Below are 18,877 nucleotides of genomic sequence, written 5' to 3'. Positions count from 1 at the left end.
CTTTATTTTCCTTCCATAGTGGCATATTGAAGCTGCTTATTAGCACAGAGAAATTTAGGTTGGAAGGGACCTCTGGTGGTCATCTGGTCCAGCCTTCTCAAAGCATGTTCAACTAGATCAGGTAAATTTTTCCTTGTATATAATTCAAATTTTCCCTTTCCCAATTTGTGTTTATTGCTTCTTGTCCTCTGACTTTGCACCTCTGAGAAGAGTCTGGCTCCATCATCTCTGCACTCTCTGACTGTAATTGTAACTGTAGACAGCACTAAGGTCTCCCAGGAGCCTTCTCTTCTCCAGGCTGAACAAACCGAGTTCCCTTAAGCTCTCATGCATCCTGTGCTTCAGCTCCCTGACCATCTTGGTGGCCTGCCACTGGACTTGCCCCAGCATGTCCGTGTCTTTCTGTTATTGGGGATGCTGAAACCAGATACAGTAATCCAGATACAGTCTTACCAGTGGTGAGTAGAGAAGACTAAACAGTTCTTTTGACCTGCTGGCTACACTCTTGTTAATTCAGCCCAGTACGCACTTGGCCATTTTTGCCACTATTGCTGACTTGTGTTCAGCTTGTTGTCCATCGGAGGTCCTCTGCAGAGCTGCTCCCCAGCAGTCAACCCCCAGCCTGTACTACTGCATGGGACTATTCCCTCCCAGATGCAGGACTTTGCATTTGCATTGGTGATCCTCATGAGGTTCTTCTCAGTCCCTTTCTCCAGCTTGTCCAAGTCCCTCTGAGTAGCACTCTGCCCTCCAGCCTCTTGACTGTCCTCCTGTAATCCATGAGCTTCTTGCAAGTGCACTCCATTTCACTGTCCAGCTCTTTAAGGAAGATGTTAAACCTGTTAGCCAAATATCAATCTCAGGGGTACTGCTGGTAACCAGCTGCCATCTGGACTTTGTATTGATGATATAACCATTTGAGCCTGGTGGTCCAGACATTTCTCTATCCAGATTTTCATGGCAGTGTTCACCCTAAGCTGCTGAGGCTGGTGGTCTTTGGTATTTACTATTTTTGAGCTATAAAAGCTATATTCAATTTGAGGAGCCTGGGTTTGATACCTTTGTATGCTTACAGGCATCTGTGTGGAAGTGAACATAGATTCTCTTCTTTCCATTGAAGAGAAGCTCTGTGTTGACTTGTAGTTGGTCAGCAAAGACCAGGGAAGGAATGGGAGGGAATGTGTTAGCCTTGTCTGATAGGGCAGTGATACTGGATTTTAAAGGAAGCCTCTGTGAGTGGCTGTTCTTAGGAACAGTGATGAGACAGACATCCCATAAATAAGAAAGGAATCTGTATAAAAGCAAAAGATGCGCTAAAAGCATGCAGTCTCTATTAATGCATTTCGTATCCACAGGTATATATTTATTTAGGTGCAAGATGTCTGCCCTGAGGCTGATTTCTAACAGAACCTCCCAGCAGGCCTTGTCTAACTCTGATTACACCTGGGAGTATGAGTACTATGAGTATGGACCGGTGTCGTTTGAAGGCCTGAAGGCTCATAAATGTAAGTTCAATAGAGATATAATTTATTGCAGCTGAGCTTGCCCATCTTAATGTTCCTACTCTTCATTTGTAACTGATTATTGTACAAAGAAATATCTTCTAATTTTTTGGATTCTCAGCAATTAGAGTTATTACTCTGTTTATTAGATTATTATTATTTATGATTCTCTGTGTTTTTATTGACTGCTTTTCTTGTGCATGAGGGAACTATGGATTTCTTGTCTGTGGTAGAAATTTGTCAATACTGAGGAACAGTTTATAACAGCAACTACAGCTGCTGCTGCTTCTGGTGACTACTTGGTATGATCCGTTTTGCTCTGTTCTTGTTCCTGTTAATGCTAAAAGAGTAGTGGTGGGCAACCTTACTGCTTTTGTTTTTCTTCATAGAAAATAAATTTAAGGCTATAAAAAACTTAAAAGAAGAAATTTCTCTTTCTGAATAAACTTTTATCATTGGGACTTCATAGCAGGAGTGTGTTGAATTGAGCATTCTGCTAATACTGGAGCCATCTTACAGTAGAAGTAACAAGTGGAGGACACGAACCAGAGAGATGAAAACCATGTGTAGGAATTGAGAGAGAATTTAGGTAAATTTAGGTAGGACAAGCTAGTACAGCTGGACTACCATTTATCTGAAGTCTAGGCAAAGGTTTTGACTTCTATGAAACTTCTTTTTTTGGAGGAGCGGGGGGAGAAGATGGGTGTGGGTAAAAAAAAAAAAAAAGTCACAGAGACTAATTCAGATTACTGTATGTGTTTTGCAAGCACTTTGCCAAAGAGAAGTGAATAGTTCCATTTCTTTGTTTCTGAGCTGGATACACCATAAGAAGGTTTGAGCACCAGTCTTCTAAGTCTTGGGGAAAGGTCTCCATCCAGTGCTGGAGCACTGGTCCAGAGTGAGATACCTACTTTCGGCCTCATTCATCATGATGAGGATTCAGACTGGGAAAGAGGAATGCTTGCAGTGGCAATCAGTAGTCCAGAAAGGCTGATCACGCTTGGTTCTGCCCAGTTAGAAGGTTTTGGGGAGATTCTGTAAGGGTCAGAAGAAACTTGTTGAAGTTCTTAATACTTCTAAAAGAACTAGAGCAGAAGTTGCTTTTTAGCCTGAATTGTACTTTACCCTCTCCCCCCCCCCCCCCCCCCCCAAGTCTGCTGATTACTGTCTGTATTTTTACAACTGTTAGGTACTTGAAAAATGTAGGTTAGCTTTTATTATGTTTCTAATTTATATTCTATTCTAACCTGATTACAAAGACTACTGATTACAAAGATTAGCTGCAGTGTTATGTACATGCCTTTGTTTTAGCTCGTTGTGTCAGAGAATGTGACAAGAAAAAAATATAAATGATTGTTACCTCTGGATTGCGGAAGGTATAGTGACAAAACGGATCTTGGATTGCCATCAGAGTGATTGCCCTGCTAAGCGTGGCAGCTCGACTTTGCTGCCTGACTGTGCTGTTTGTAGGCAGGAGCGTTCTGCCAACTCTAATTGTATGGGACAGAAGAAACAGCTGCTTTTCAGGTGGAGCTTGATGTACATATGAAAGAGAGAGATTAATAGTAGTATTGAATCAGTGATCTAGGAAGTCCCTTCTGGGCTTTTCTCCTCTTTTTTTTTTTTTTTTTTTTTTAAACTGATAGATTGGAGCTGGCTCTGTTTACTCTGGTGTTACAGCATGCATTCTCAGAGGGCTGCGTTTAATTTTGTAAAGGAATAGTCTATGTCTGTGCTGTATATGTCATATTTCTTGACATGGTATGTTCTTGGTATGTTTCTTGTTCTAACGATTTCCAGCTGAGTTGAGACTGTCAAGGAATGTGGAGGCAATGTGGTCAGACATTTAACTTCACTGAAATCCTAAGCTGGAGAGGAAGGAGAAGAGATTACACTGGGTTGTATTAGGAGGGAGACACTGAATGTTGGCAAATCTTCATTTTTTTGATTTATTGGCTTTTTTTTTTTTTTGGCCGCATAACAATCTCCAATCTTAGCCTTTGGCACAGCTACAAGTAGGCTTATTTTAAGCCTCTGCTAACCAAGATAAATTTTGTAGAGGTAGGTGTCAAAAATGGTGAGGTTGGAGCTTCGTAGACGTAGACTTGGAAATACTCAGTCTCCTTCAGGTGTGCTGTTATAACTTTTTAGTAACGGTGGAATTCAAATCAGTATTGTAAACTGAGGTGAAAGCAATGAGGGAGGCTGCTTCAGTGATGTGTCTTACAGTGTAGAGTTAAAACGGGCCTGTTGGCTCAGCTGTATACTGTACAGTTGTACTGTGAGCTGTAATGAAACCAAAGGGATAAATGGCCTGACCAGTTGGTGGGGAGTTATGTGGTGGGAGGAGAAAATGTTAGTGGTTCCACTCTGTTTAGAAAACTCCAGCTCATCCAGTCCAAGTACTGAAAATCGGAAGTGGCTGAGTAGGGCACTTGTTTCTGCACTGCTCTGAGAGCAGGAAGCACAGTTATGATGGGATGGTCTTTGAATGCTGTCAGATATATAAAAGAAAGGAAGATGGCAAAACCAGAGAAGGGGTGTTAATGAATGCCTGTAACTTAAGCTGGAAAATTTACAGGGGAATGGACTCCAGTTTTGGTGATGCAGGCTGGCAGTAACAGTTGGCTAGCTGTAAAATATCACTGACACACTGACACCTTCTTAATATTAGAGGTGTATGTGTTGGGTGTTTTTTTTTTTTTTTATAATTTATTTATTTCTGATACACAAGGTATTTCACCCAACATGAGGGCACTGTTTTGAACCATAAGGTAAGATGAATTCCACAAGAGAAAGTTGCAGGCCACTTTCAGGTCAATGTTGATTTAATTAATTGTAGGCAAATGGAAGTTCCTAATAATTTAATGGATATGCAAAGGAATTTGGAAGCCTGTTTTCTGAAAGCATAGTAAAATTTATGCAAAGTTACCTGTGAAGAAAAATATTAATAAAACAATCTAATACACAAAAACACATTTCGGGGGGGTGGGGGGGGAGGTGGGGAAGTGGAGGTTGGGAGAAGACGAGGTGTTCAAATGCCTCATATATGACTCCAAAAAAAAAAAAAAAAAAAAAAAAAAGGCAAGCTGTTTTACAAGCAAAATATATGTTCTGCCCAGGGAGAGGTAATGAAGGCAGGAACTAGAAATCAGAAAATCCAGAAAAGTAGGCACCTGATATTTTGTAAATTAAAACTTTAGAAAGTAAATAGAGAAAGATAGCTAGGAGATACCTGACTGGCGGAGATATGAAGAAAATCCTTTTTTGTGCCTTTAGAACAGAGGAAACCTCAGTAATATGAGGGAGTCAGAACTGCTGCCAGGATGTTATGAATCTGTGTTAGGAAGGAAAGGAAGGCTGATATTACAACTTGGGAAGGTTGCGGGATGCTTTCCCTATCTATTTCTAACTTGGGACAGTATTGTAAATGTAGTCCTACATACCATCTTTTTTGAATAAATGTGTTACACACTGTTTATTTTGAATAAATGTTTAGAAGTTAGTAGTTTGCACTTAAATGAGTGAGACCTAAATTAAATACTGAAGAGAACTCAGGCCACCTGCTTTAATTTTAAACAAATCCAAAGAATGTAATTGACAGAGCAGAGGGTTGGAAGTGTGTCAGGAGCCACAATAAAGGAAGGAAGATGTAGCTTTTGGCTCAGTAGACTTAGGAATTCTGTTGGGATGGAGGGAACACCAAACAAACACAAGATGGTCTGCTTGTTCAGCACACAATGCTGGCAGGTGTGATTTTTTTTGGGGAGTGGTATATCAGAATCTTGATTTTTATCCCCCCCCCCCCCCCCCCCCCCGCTTATGTTTTTTTCCTTAGTTATAGAATCCTAGAATGGTTTAGGTTGGAAGGGACCATAGAGATCATCTAGTTCCACCCCCCCTGCTATGGGCAGGGACACCTCCCACTAGACCAGGTTGCTCAAAGCCCCGTCCAGCCTGGCCTTGAACACCTCCAGGGATGGGGTATCCACAGCTTCTCTGGGCAACCTGTTCCAGTGCCTCACCACTCTCACACCCTCATAGTGAAAAATTTCTTCCTAGTTGATGAATTATATTTTGCACCTTGGTCAATATAATTTCTGTGCATATTTTTTTGGACATCTTGATCAGATTTCACATTCTGGTTATCAATGCAGTTGCATATCATTGAAGCATGTTTGACTAATTGGTAGGTAATAGTAGCTATAACTGGTTAAGTGGTAATTTTTTTAATGGGATTATTTCTTTTTTAGATTAAATTTTCAGATACTACAATGTCCAGAGGGATGGTAGATAATCACGAGCTATTGTGTATTAGTAGGGCCAAACATAAGATGCATCTTGAACCACTGAATACAGGCTATACTTACAGAATGATTCTGAAAATAATTTAGGGCTCATGATGCATAGAATTACAAAAATAAATTCATACTGGTATACTTGAAGCAAAAAAGAATATTACAGACTTCCTCCGCCCACCCCCCATCATGGAAACCTACACTCGAACGACCCTCTAGTTATTTTACAAAGGGTGTTGAGAGGGGGAGGTGTGGCAGAGGAGAGATGGAATAAACATTGCAGTGAGAGACTTGAAACTTAACCTCCTTAGCTTACCAGAAAAAGGGATTAAGGAGTGACTTGATTGTCATAAAGTATTTTCACAGGGAGAAAATCTCAAGTTGCAGCAGGCACTTAGACTTTGCAGAGAAAGAGCAAATGGTTTGAATTGATTTCCAGTTTCCAGATCTGCCTTTTAACATGGAAGATATTTCATGATGGGTGTGTGATTAACTGTTGCGGTCAAGCACCAGTCAGGATAGCTGATTCCTTGTTTTCTGGTGTCTTTAGTTAGTTCTGTAGGAGATTCAGCATGGTGGCTGAAGTTCTGTGCTGTGCCTGCTGCACTGGGTGAAACAGATCACCACGTAGCTTTACAGCCAGCAAGGACCATTGAGGTTCAGTAATAGGTGTGTAATGAGACGTTAAGGGTAGATTGGGTATCTGTCCTGACCGAGACTTCCCTCTGGCATGTTTGCATGTTAATTTTTTTGAACTTCTACTGTGGAAGTTTTGAGTATTTTCATAAACAAAAAATAACTAACTGAAATGACGGGTGAAAAAGCACCTGTATACTGTGGGTCCTGGATCAGGTCATATTTTGGATTGGTGCTCTATAACTCTGAGCCATGCTTATCAATTGACTGTTCTTTGGAAATATGTTTGTCCCACTTGTACCTTTCTTAATCAAGTTCCTGGAAGCTTTGAGCTTCCTTCAGGAGCAACTGTGGATCAACTTTGAAGTCATAAGTGGACATAAATTTTTTTATTTTTTTTTTTAAGGTAGACTGATGATTTATCTTTTGGTCTATTTGCTACAGATGAGAGCAGTAGGTACATTTTATGCACACAGGCAAAACCCCACGTTTTTCCCAGTTGCTTCTATATTTGGCTATTGCATTGGTGTTTTCCTTTTAATTAACTGGTGGTTTGACTTTTTTCCAAGTCTGTTTGCCTCCTCTGACGTTGTATTTCAGTTTTCTGTATGCAAGTTGGAAAACCAAATCAGAAAGTATTCAGAAATGTATTGTTTATGTTGGTTATTGATATTTGTTGAGATCACAGATAAGACTATTTGCTGTTGTATTTACTTCTGAACTCTCTATCTTACCACTGAAAGAAACCTATTGTGTCAAACAAATCCATCAAAACCTAGAAACCTAATGGTCTTGGGCAGAAATAATTTAAAATAGCAGTTCAGTTCTACAGGGATAGAGGTTATTGCTGAAAATCAAGTAATCCTCTCTGAGTTCTAGCATCAAAGTTCTTTCCAAAGCAATGCTTGGACACGGACCAGGCATTACAAAGGGAGCTGCTCTTATTTTGCTAATGAAGAGAATTCACTGTTTTCCCTCTTTCATCTTGTTTCTGGCTTGTGTGGACATCAGTAAAATTTAGGCTAGAAATGAGAGCTTTGATGGCAGCTTTCTATATAAAAATAGATAAAAGATAAATCTGGTTGTTCTTCCTTTTTGCAATCCAGGAATAAGGCACAAAGTCTTTTGGGATTTGCAGCCATGCTATATGTGAAATGGAACTTTATGCAAGCGCAAGTAATACTGATCATCTTGTTTTCTTTTTTTTTTTTTTCCCACCAGATTCCATTGTTATTGGATTTTGGGTTGGTCTTGCGGTTTTTGTCATCTTCATGTTTTTTGTCCTGACCCTGCTGACGAAGACAGGAGCACCACATCAAGAGTGAGTCTGAAAACTGGAATAGCAAATCCAGCCTGCTAAGTGGGCGTGTCTGTTCTTCTGCAACCCCCAAACAAGCAGCGACAGTGCTGACATTGCACTGGCTCGGCACCATCTTGTTCTACTTCATTCTTATGAAAGAGTGCCATCTATCATTGTTGCAAATAATCTTTGTTCCAAGTGTTTCGAGGAGACCAGTTCTGTAGAATTGTTATTAATGTGTTCCCTATTTAGCAAATAGCCAGTGGGCATGCAGTAAGAAGGGAATAGCTGGATGTACGTGTTTTTCATGCGAAAAGGGAGGTGGTGGGTAGGCTGCCAAGCAGGTGGCTTTAGATTATTGTTTTGCAAATAATTGGGGTCATTCTAGGTAGGCTTACCTTATGACGGAGTAATGTGAATACTGATGGAGTATATACAAATAAAATGCGGTGCAGATGTTAAATTAAGGAAGTTTGAAGTCTGGAGGGTTTCCATGTGTTTGTGCGTTCAAGTCCAAAAGGCAGATATTGGTAGTATTTACAAAATCTTCCCTTAACCTTGTGGCTCCTCAGAGTGTCTTAGTTTCTGCTGAGAAATTCCAGTAGATGCTGAAATACAGATCAGCCCACATTTGTTTAACACCAGGGTCCCCTGGAAGTCACAAACGAATCCTTTTTTTTTTTTTTAATCTTGTTCTTTCCAGCTGGTAAGTATGTGCAGACTGTGCCTTGCCTCAACCTTGCCTTACCTCAGCCTGCACACAGGCTGTCAGTATCCCTTCCTCTGAGAAAGTTTGAACCCACATCTCCTCTCAGGCTTGCATGACATAAAGTAGAAATAAAAAGCCTCTCTAGAGAGTGAGATTGCTTGCAGGCAGGTAGCAATGATGAGAAGCTGATTGTGAAAGGCAATTGTTAGTGCTTATCACTTCCTAAAGCAGCCTGCCTATTTCTATCTATCGAGGGCCCTTTGCTATTTAGTCATATGTAGACTAGGTCTGAAACTTCATGTGCTAGCACATCTCTAGAGGTAGGGCCATATGAGGGAGGACACATGTCTATCTTGAGCCTGTTCTGTGCTCCTAAATTTTTGCTTCTGTGAGAAGGAAGTAGGGGCAGAAGAATTCAGCTTCCTAGAACTGACTTGCTGAATTTCATAGCTGGTATTTCTGCCTCCCTTACAGACTGTCATAAAATAGCCAGACCCTGCTCCTAAATCTATTTAAAGTCCTTGTAAGTGGTGGTGTGCTGCCTCTTTTCCCTGGAGATCGTTTCTTAGCTGAACATCTAAGTCTGTATCCCACGTGAATAATATGAGACAGGAAAAAGTGATGAAGTCAAAACTATAACAAAGAGAATTTAATATGCATATTTGTCAAAAGCTTGTATACTTGTAAAAATGTACTTTCAGGTACCAGAGGGATGCTTGGAATCTCCCACTGTGTTTCTGCTTGCTTTATCAATTTTCTTGGAACAGGTTGCCTAGGGAGTTTGTGAAACCTCCATTTTTGGTCAGCTTCCACATCCAGGTAACCTGATGGAGTTGGCCTTGCCTTGATCAGGGCATTAGGCTAGAGACCTCCAGAAGTCCCTTCCAATCTAAATCTTAATATGATTTTTCTTCAGTTGCTGAAAAGAGACCAGTTATTCCTTTCTGTGTTTGTCTTAAACTTCTTTTGCAGGTTTGGGAGCTGTGTGCTTGAATGCTTGCCTGATTATTATGTACGCTGAGTTGGCACCCTTAACAAATTTGAGCACTATTTTTTTGAGATTTGGTAACCCAATATGTATGGTACTGGAATATGCTAATGGCAGTGAATACTGTTGTTTACTTTTACTTTTGATACACACATATAAAAACTGGAGAATGTAAACACCTACCTGTAAAACCAGTGCAGACTGGTTTTAGTTTGCCTGTATCTTCTGTCTTTATCCCTGACTGGATTCTTCATGACTCATTGTTTCATTAGTGGGCTGTCTTGCAGCCCTGCTTGAGAAATAGATGTTAATGGGGTTCCTAGGTCTTGAGAGAAAGCCAGTCTGATTGATGGACATGTCTCTGACTTTAGTAAGTCAATTTGGCTGTTCTTTAAAGTACCATTAACTTGAGAGATAAGTGTAGCTGGGATAAGATGGATGGGTCCAAAGTAGAATACTCTGATTTTTCTAGTAGTATGCTTTTCTTGGCTCAATAGAAGGGGGTATGATAGCATGTACTTTTCAAAAATTGTACAAGATGTTCAGAATTGGCTACATTCTTGGACCAGAAGAAAAGGGTCAGGATATGGACTGAGACAGGTAGAAATTCATGTAGTTATGGGAATAGTGCCTGCTGCACTTTTGTTTGTTTGCATATTAGTATGTGTAGAACATTAGCTTGTGTGACAAAAAATTGTGTTGACAATCTTTCTGAATTTCTGCCTGAAAAGTACTCTCGTTCATCACTCAGGAGAAGATAGTGTGCTGTGTTTGTTTCTGTGTTTAAGTGTCCTTAAAAATGCATTTGTGCAACAAATGCAAGTGTTCATGTAACCTATCACCTATCCATGCAAAATATTGGCTGGTGTAATCTCAAAGCTTCATGCAGCTATTGAGGACGGTTCTACAATTAGTTGCACTAAAGGTGAAATGTCTGATTATTTTTTTTTGTTTGTTTGTTTGTTAAGAAATCGGTTGGTTTCAGTTAAGGATTCTGGGGTGAAATCCACGTGGAGAAATGCAGATTCACTGAAACAAAAACTCCTTCTACAGATAGATGCATGTGTTTGCTGAAAACTTATTCAGGGAGGTTTCTCAGGTTCACGGTAGCACTTCTGGATTGGTACTAAGGATCTGTTTAGATCCCCCAAGTTCCTTTTGGGATGCCAAACCCTGCTATTTTGGAGGATTTGCTACTTACTCCTTTCCCGATTTGCCAAGTACTCCGGGTCGCTTCAGGAATTGTTGAGAGAAGGGGTATTTAAGAGGAATCTCAAACATCAATACCACACCAGTATGCTTCTGTTAGAAGGGTATACTGGGCAAAACAGTCTGTACCCTGACAGTGCACTCAAGTCCAGAGCTTAATACTAAATCCAGCAGACCAGAACCCAGCATAGCAGGCTGGAAGATTGCCATAAAATGGAGCTTGGGTTAATTCATTGGCAACTGCTTGTTTTGAGTGGTTTTCAGAATGTGCGATGCTCAAAGTGTCTGGCATTCACCTTCCTGCTCTGTTGTTGGCATCTTCTGGGACTCAGAGGGTCCTGTTGGCCCAAATATTGCAAAAGGGATTTGATTGTCCAGGTGGCTGTGCTCCCTTCCACAGTAAAACTGGGATTTCTGAGGCTGCTTTTCTTATTTTGAGTGTTCTGAAAAGATGCAGACTGAGGTATATTTGCATACCGTAATGAGCAAGACTGCCAATTTCTAGTTTAAAAAATAAAAAAATTCCTCCCCAAAATACAGTGTTTGTGAATTTCAGAATCCAAAAATATCATTGTGTATCAGATCATGTGTTCTCTGCTCATGAGCACAGGATTATTCTCTATCATATGTCCTCAACATTGTGGGTCATTATAAAATTTCTTTGCATCTTCTATTCTTTCATTTAGATCAGGTTGCCATTGCCAGTCTTGTGTGCCCTTCTGTACAGTCAGCCTTTGCTCCTTCATAGCTCACTGGATTATAAAGCACTTCCCACACCCATGAACTAGTTTTACTTCTCTAATGGATGCATTTTAAGCTTTCTTCCGAAGTCACTTCTTCCTAGGCTTATAATGATTGTCTGTCTTTCTGTGCTTATTTGCCACCTCCTCTGTCTCTGCCACAACACTACATAGAAACTCTTGGTGGCAGATTTGCAAAACTATACATGCAACTTAAATTTAGAGTGGCGCTTTCTGTTACGTTATAAATACATAAATGTTGGAAGGCCACAGTATTACTCTAGTTTGTTTGCCTTCTGGTGTGTGTACAGTAGATTATTACTTAGTTACTGGTCTGTCTTGCATCAATGTAAACGTTATGCTTCCACATGCTTCAGGTCAAAATGCAGAATGAGCCAATACATTTTTGACAAAGTTGAGGACTGCTTTGATTTGAACTGATTTTGTTAGGACAGAGTTCTCATATCATGTAATGGAAGTAAATTAGCATTTGAGAAGTGGGGATCTTTAACTGTGACTGAAAGACTAATGGTAGGTATCTTCTGAACTTGAAGGTTTTAGGGGTGGATTTTTGAAGGTGCCGTCTGAGGCTTTCAGAAGCATGTAGGCATTTACCTCCTACTGCAGGCTCAGGGGAATTAAATTATAACGTTTCTCTGAAAATCTCTGTAAGTGCTGTGTGCACCTTTAGGAGACCACATACCTGGCTCCAGTGCCATTTGCTACATGTTCACATCTAAACAGTATGATTTAATTCTTACTTAACAAAACTTATATTCTGAGAATATTCAGATTTTTCACTATTCATCCTCTGAATACCTCTGCTGCTTTTCAGATGCAAATAACTTGCATTTTGTGATGATAGCATATAAGTTCAGCCTAACAAAGAATGTATTACTGTCTGTAAAACTTGCATCTAGCTTGAGCTTTCCTCACTCCCAGCTGTTCATGGCTGCTGCACACATCTATGCAGATTGGAGCTGTTTTGAGCTAACACTTCTAGAAAACTCCAAGGAAGATGTTAAGATGTCCTTCCTGGGCTATGGGTCTGAATTGTTAAGGCCGCCAGTGTTTATAGCAGTCTTCAGTTTCAGCTCTCCTGATTTGGAAATCTGAATGTCTTTGGTCAGTGGAAAAGGTGGTTTGATGTCCAGACAACCTACCACTCAAATTATGCCTTTGGTGACAGCAGTGCTGCCTGTGTCTCAGAAATGTTTTCTCTGTCAAAGATTTTTCTCAGTGTTCTATAAGCCATTTTTAAAAACTGATTACTACTTGATATCAAGAGGAAATACTGAAGAGTATTTCTAAGCTCATTCGGTGAGCTGATTATTAAAGTATATTGATTACTAGAAGTGCCATTTAAGAGTGCTAGCATTAATAACTTATTCCCATGGAAAATTATAACAAATCAAGACTTAAAGTAGCTTTAGCAGCAAATAATAAATAGTGCTGGCTTTCAAAGTCTGTTGTAGGTAAACTGTAGGGTTTCTGTTCTTCCTGATCGTAATGGTTGCTGAAACCCAATTTGCTTTTAAGAACTCAAATAGTTCTACTGTTGTGCTTACTGTATTTTTCTCTTTCCTCCATAGCAATGCAGAACCCTCTGAAAAAAGATTTCGCATGAATAGCTTTGTGGCAGATTTTGGAAGACCTCTAGAGTCAGAGAGGGTCTTTTCTCGTCAAATAGCTGAAGAATCCCGGTCGCTTTTCCATTTCTGTATTAATGAAGTGGACCATTTGGACAAAGCAAAACAAAGTCAGAAAGTTCCAGGTCTGGAGAGTAATATCCACTTCCAGGAAGTTCCCAGGAGCAGTGGAATATTTGAGGAGGACCTAAATTGTCTTACAAAATTTAACATTCCTAACTTTGTGAACACTGAGCAGAACTCTTCACTAGGTGAAGATGATCTCCTCATCTCAGAGCCACCAATCATTTTAGAAAGCAAGTCGGTCATGCAGTCTTCCCATCGGATCCTTGACTGAAAAGTCTTATACTTTAAGGTAAACGTTCCTGTTAGTGTCCAGTTTGAAGCCTTTCTTGGCCTTCTGGTATTTTGATAGAAGGTATTTCAGACCTGTGCTTTTTATTGTATGTAAGACTGCTGTGCTGACAGAGCTCTGTTTAGTCTAAAGTAAAATACTGAATGCATTGTTCTGATGCCTTCTGTAGGCTAAACCTTTTGCCCAGCATTGTTTTTGCTTTCTAATTTTGTTTTTGGGTTTTGTTTTGTTTTTTTTGTCTTTAAACCACTGTTGCTTATGTCCAGTTCTGAAGGATACCATAATAATTTGCAGGGACTGTGAAGGCTGAAGTGTGGCATTGGGAGGTGTATGAAAACTCCTCAGCCAAGAAAAGTGTAAACTTCAAACTAAGACTGAAGTAAAGAATAAAACAGGCAGCCCCTGGGGAGGTTCTGCAGCTTCTGCCGCTCCCAAAAAGGACACCTGAAACCGGGCAGCACAATGGATATCTGCTTGGCATTAACTTCAGCTTCTGATTCCTAACTGCTTGTCGGTGCAGGTTAAACCCAATTTACGAAGATTACAGAGGGAATACCTTTCATGTTAAATTGTTTGGTTACTGTGTTTACAAAATGCTACCACCACCTGCTGCTGAGTAAAAGCAAATTGGTGCCTGCAATTATAGTACTTCAGAATGATAATCCAACAGCTGCCCAGTGATGACTGGAATTAGTATTCTACACACAAACAGTAATTTGATTTTCTTTTTTTTTTTTTTAATTGCTGATGTGAACTTCCAGTTTGGTTAAGTGCAGGATGCAGTACCTAAATCACAGGAAATTGGATAAAAACTATTCTTTTGCCAATAGAGTTACTATATGTAAATGGTGGTGGTATGTTAAGCTGGTGTTATGCTTTGCTTATAGGCTTACAGCTTTTTGGCTCTATAAACAGTGCTTTCTTGACTAGTGGGCCAGTGAAAAGCTAGCAGGCTTTGACTTGTTGGGAGGACCAGCTCCAAAGGCATAGCTGAGCTGCACTTGCTCCATCTTTTTGTACTCAGTTGGGATGGTGTTGCAACCATAGCTGTTCTCCCAGGGAAAGGTTTGTTAAGGGATTGAACAGGTGCAATTTCAACCTTAAAGCTTATTTTTTAGAGAAGGAATGAGGTTCTTAACCTTAGCCAGTACTTGAATCATGTTTCAACTTTCTTCATGAGATGGGTAACTAATGGCCAAGTGGTTTTAGGGTAAGCGCATAGGATGCAGAGGAACCAGATTCAAATCTTTTGCTGGACTGGGAGTAAGAGTGCTCTGCAGAAAGTTCTTAACTGACATGAAACTAGTGGATTCAAGATACTGTGCCTGACTGGCTTTTCTTGTATACAAAGCAGGTTAGTTTCAGCATGTTTGTGTCAGAGTGAAAATGTAGCAATGGCCTGCTGATACATTCTTCAGATGCTTAAATGCTGATGAATTCATTCTTCCTTCACTTGACAAATAGAAAAAATAACAAACGGGTTGTGCATTTAAGGAACACAAGGAACGGGGGAAACTTCCTTTGTTTTCGTGATTCATCTCCTGTGCCCTTATTATAAACCACTTATACCTAAATTTTCTGCTTTTAAAATGTAATTCTTGCACTACTTCCTAGAGTTTAAAGTAATGGAATTATACTTAAAGCAAAGAAGAGACTGTTTAAGACTAGCAGATAATTGTTGAAAATAGTTCCCAAGAGAGGACTGAAATAACCGTTATAAATGAGCACAGCTGCACGGGTTGCAAGGTAGGTCTCCAGTATGCTGCTTCAGGTGCAGAAAAGGCCTCTTTTTACAGTAAGTACTTGGCCATGGGTGAGTATGAAAGCTGTTGCTAGGGACCTTTCTTTTCTCAAACTAAGAAATTTGGGAAATCTGCCTTCTGAATGTGGCAACTGCTTTCTGCTGAGGCAACTCCAACAACTGTTAGCTATCTAATTAATGGTTGAGCTTTGTCTGTCTGAACTGAAGCTCAATATTGTTCTTGCTAACAAGCTCTGGGATTTCTACTAAATGTGGCTCTTATAGCCTATTTCTAGATAAGTGAGTTGCCTTCAGTCATGTTTGATCTTCTTTTTTTATTTTTAATTTTATTTTTTGCCATGCTTGAAAACAGAAATGCAGCTTAAATGAGGGGGAAATCTGTGTAGATCCATCTCCTCCGCAATCAAGAAATGAAACTTATTTCTAAAGCATTTAAAACTAGGTTTCAAAACAATGCAGGTCTGGCTTTAGAAAAAGAAAATGTTGCTGTTCTCAGTGGGCTGACCTAAGCTTTTCTTCTGCCACCTTAAATCTTTGTGGCTTTTGTTTAGGTGCGTAACTGCTACTTTGGGGAGAAAGGAAAAGTATTCTTGTGTATGGATGCTGGTGACACATAATGCCTAGATGAAAGGTATTTACTAAAACGATGAAGGGATAACATAATTCAAATGTGTTGTAAGTTAAGTCAGTATTCTTAGTGTCCTTCTAAAGCATGTATTAATCCTGTAAAGGTATTTCAGTATCTGGTTCCTGCTTCTGTTCTTCCCTGACAGCTCTGCTTTTTCCATCTTCTCTCCCTTTTGTCTTTAAAGTCTTTCACACTGCTTTTTACAGAAGAATAACCTGGCAGTCTCTACTGTGGCAGCAATACAGTCTGATTCAGATTTTCCCTCTGCAGTAGAGCAGAGTCAAAGGCAAATACAGAAACTCTCTGCAGTCTTCAAAAGCAGTTATTTTAGAGCTGTTCTTTCTTTCTCTTTCCTTTTTAAGAACTAATAGGCATGATGTTTTGCCTCAGGGGAAAGGGGATTGGTATAATAACCAGCTTTGTATAACATGTTTAAAATAAAAAATACATCTTTTCCCAGAAAACCAACATGAGTTGGTTTACAATGAAGTGCATAGAAAGTGTTTTGACCAGCATAATCCTTCAAAACAAATACTTGGAATGGTGTTTGAAAAAGGAATTATTGCAAGCTGTCTTACTGCTTGGGCTGTCTGTTTCAGAGCCTCTTCTGAAAATTCACTACAAATGCATCACCTGTGGTAGACTGAACTTCATAAAGAGTTTGCCTAAGATAATTACATATGTTTCTTTGCATAAACATGTATTGTACTCTGTAAGGACTTACTAGGTCAAGTTATGTATTCCAGTTTTCAAAGGTAAATATTTGTGAAATTATGTTATGTGTAAACAAGTTTTAGCTATGTACCTTTTTCTTTTTAAAAAAAAAAAACAACCACCCAACAAAACCTTCCTTCCTCTTTTTCTTCTCTGATTTTTACATTGTAAAACCATGAAATTCTCTGCTAAAATCAAGTGATGTACAGGCTCGGAGGCTAAAAGGTAAAGTAAGTGATGTGTATTTGTCATGCAATTTAGTATTCATGCACCCGAGCTGTAGATCTTGAATACTTTTAATACTGATGTTTTTTGCCACTGTGATTAAAAGAACCCCACCAAACCCTTCACAAGCCACTGGCAAAGGAGGAATTAAGTGCACTTTTCCCCTTCTCCTCTACCCTTCCCTCCTGGCAGTGAAAGATGACAAAGCTAAATAAATCAACTGGAGACACTGCAGAACTGGACTGAACTAACTCAGCAGCCTCAGGTATGGACAGGTAGCAAGAACAGCACAGAGCCAGCACCTTTTACCACATGTTCTCCAATAAGAGCCAGGAGTTGGAGATCTGTGCTTTCTTATTTTTGGACATGAGGTACATAATTAGCTATATGAAAGGCTAACCATTAGGATTTAAAGTTACTAGAGGACTTTCTGTTCAAAAGAGTGAGGGCAGTACTTGATGCATGGCCCCCCTTCCCTGCAGAACTGGATTTGCACAGCTTGTGCTGGTATGTAGATCTGTGTTCATTATTTTTTTTTTCCAGAATAGGTTAAATACTGGCTACAGTGGCAGACTTCAAAATGTATTATACATTATCAAATAAAGTCTTAATCCATGGCAATTTATTTATTTTGTTACATGAACAATTTTGACATGTATTTCAGAGAACTTCAAATAGAACGCACTGCTTATGTCTCTGCCAGAAGTGCCATGATGAGACCTGATAGTCTTCTGCACACCCTGTTTTCCTCTCTTGAAGCAAATGTCTTCTCTGTAATCTAGGTCACTGAGTCACCCAGCCAGCTGCTCACTTGATTTCCTAAAAGCTTCAAACATGACAATTCAAATTATCATACTCCAGCTGCTTTGCTGTAAACAAATTAATTCCAGCTAAACATAAGGCAATGATTCAAAGAAATTATGTTTAAGATTCTTTTAATCCATTCACTGTAATGTTTCCTGGAAATGCATGATGAAATAGTATGGCATAAGAAAAGGAAAAATATTCTATTATTCTCTGAAAGATCCCACTGAAATCCTCAGTAAAAGCTAATGACCTGTTTTGTCAGCCTTTGCTCTGTTATAGGGTATTTTCCCCTTTCTGTACTGTTAAGAGTGCTGGAGAGTCAAGAACTAGTAACTTTAGCAGGGAAGTTAAAACCTTTGTCCTTAGTTCTCCAAAAAGAACATGATAACTGCAGCCATTCAAGGCAAGAGACAGACGGTCTGTTGCTGTGCAGGGTGCACATGGTAAATGCCTAAAAATTAAAGACCATGCTTCAGTGAATGTACAACTACATAAATACACAAGGACACTGTATAAACCCCGTTACAGCTTACAGTAATGGTAAACAATACTGTCTCTGCTCAGTAAAATAGAGAGAGAATTTAATTTGAATTTCATTCAAACTATGTAAGATACCAGCATTGGCTGAGAACTGTAAACGGTGTTTGAACTGCATGAACATTAAAGCAACCCCCTCTTGATGTCTGAGAGAGTTCCAGCAATCAGAAAAGCTTCCCCTAGGCCCTCCTGTCCTAGGCAGTGCCCCAGCACACCCGCATCCAAGGCCTGGCCTCTGTGGGATTATAAGGGTTGCTGCAATTTTGCAATTTTAAAAAAAAAAAAAAAAAAAAAAAAAAAAAGCGCACTTCAGGTCACACAATTTAATACAGTGTTACACATACAGAAAATTGTACAGGAAATAAATGGTAAGTTGAAATTATTCAATTTTATCCTTTTCATTTGCAAAACAGTCTCAAATCAAGAAATTATAGCATATTTACACATAGCTGATATTTTATATACAATGCATTATTGAATTTACACTTTTTATGAATATAGACTAATACTTCATTATTTGGGACAAAACACCTACACTAAGAATACTGAAAATAGTGAATATGAAACAACCACGATTACTGTATTAATTACCAACTAACCATCCTTTTTTTTTTTTAAATATCCCTATATATGTGTATACACTTTCTCTTTATGTTTGTGTGTGTGTAGGCTCAAAATAAAATCCTTGCACTGTTGATTGCTGTCTATGCCCTTTTGGTATAATTTGTTACACTGTATTGTTCTTTATGCATGCGCAGTCATATGCTTGTATAAGCCAAAATGCATGTTCACTGCTGGTCCCTGAAGAAGCATGATAC

The 18,877-nt window shown here is 39.4% G+C and overlaps 1 protein-coding gene across 1 annotated transcript; it reads left to right on the top strand.

Moving 5' to 3' along the window:
* Positions 1-1,378: 1,378 nt before the first annotated feature.
* Positions 1,379-13,368, top strand: MRAP2 (melanocortin 2 receptor accessory protein 2; the record flags this gene model as incomplete). Its single annotated transcript, XM_082481578.1, has 3 exons — positions 1,379-1,505; positions 7,658-7,757; positions 12,975-13,368. The coding sequence occupies 3 exons, from the start codon at positions 1,379-1,381 to the stop codon at positions 13,366-13,368; spliced, it is 621 nt and encodes a 206-aa protein (XP_082337704.1).
* Between the last annotated feature and the right edge of the window lie 5,509 nt (positions 13,369-18,877).

This window comes from Vanellus vanellus (genome assembly GCF_965231255.1).
Source record: "Vanellus vanellus genome assembly, chromosome: 3".
Classification (NCBI taxonomy): Eukaryota; Metazoa; Chordata; class Aves; order Charadriiformes; family Charadriidae; genus Vanellus; species Vanellus vanellus.
Note: the sequence above shows the minus strand (reverse complement) of the source record. Positions and strands in the feature narration are given on the sequence as shown.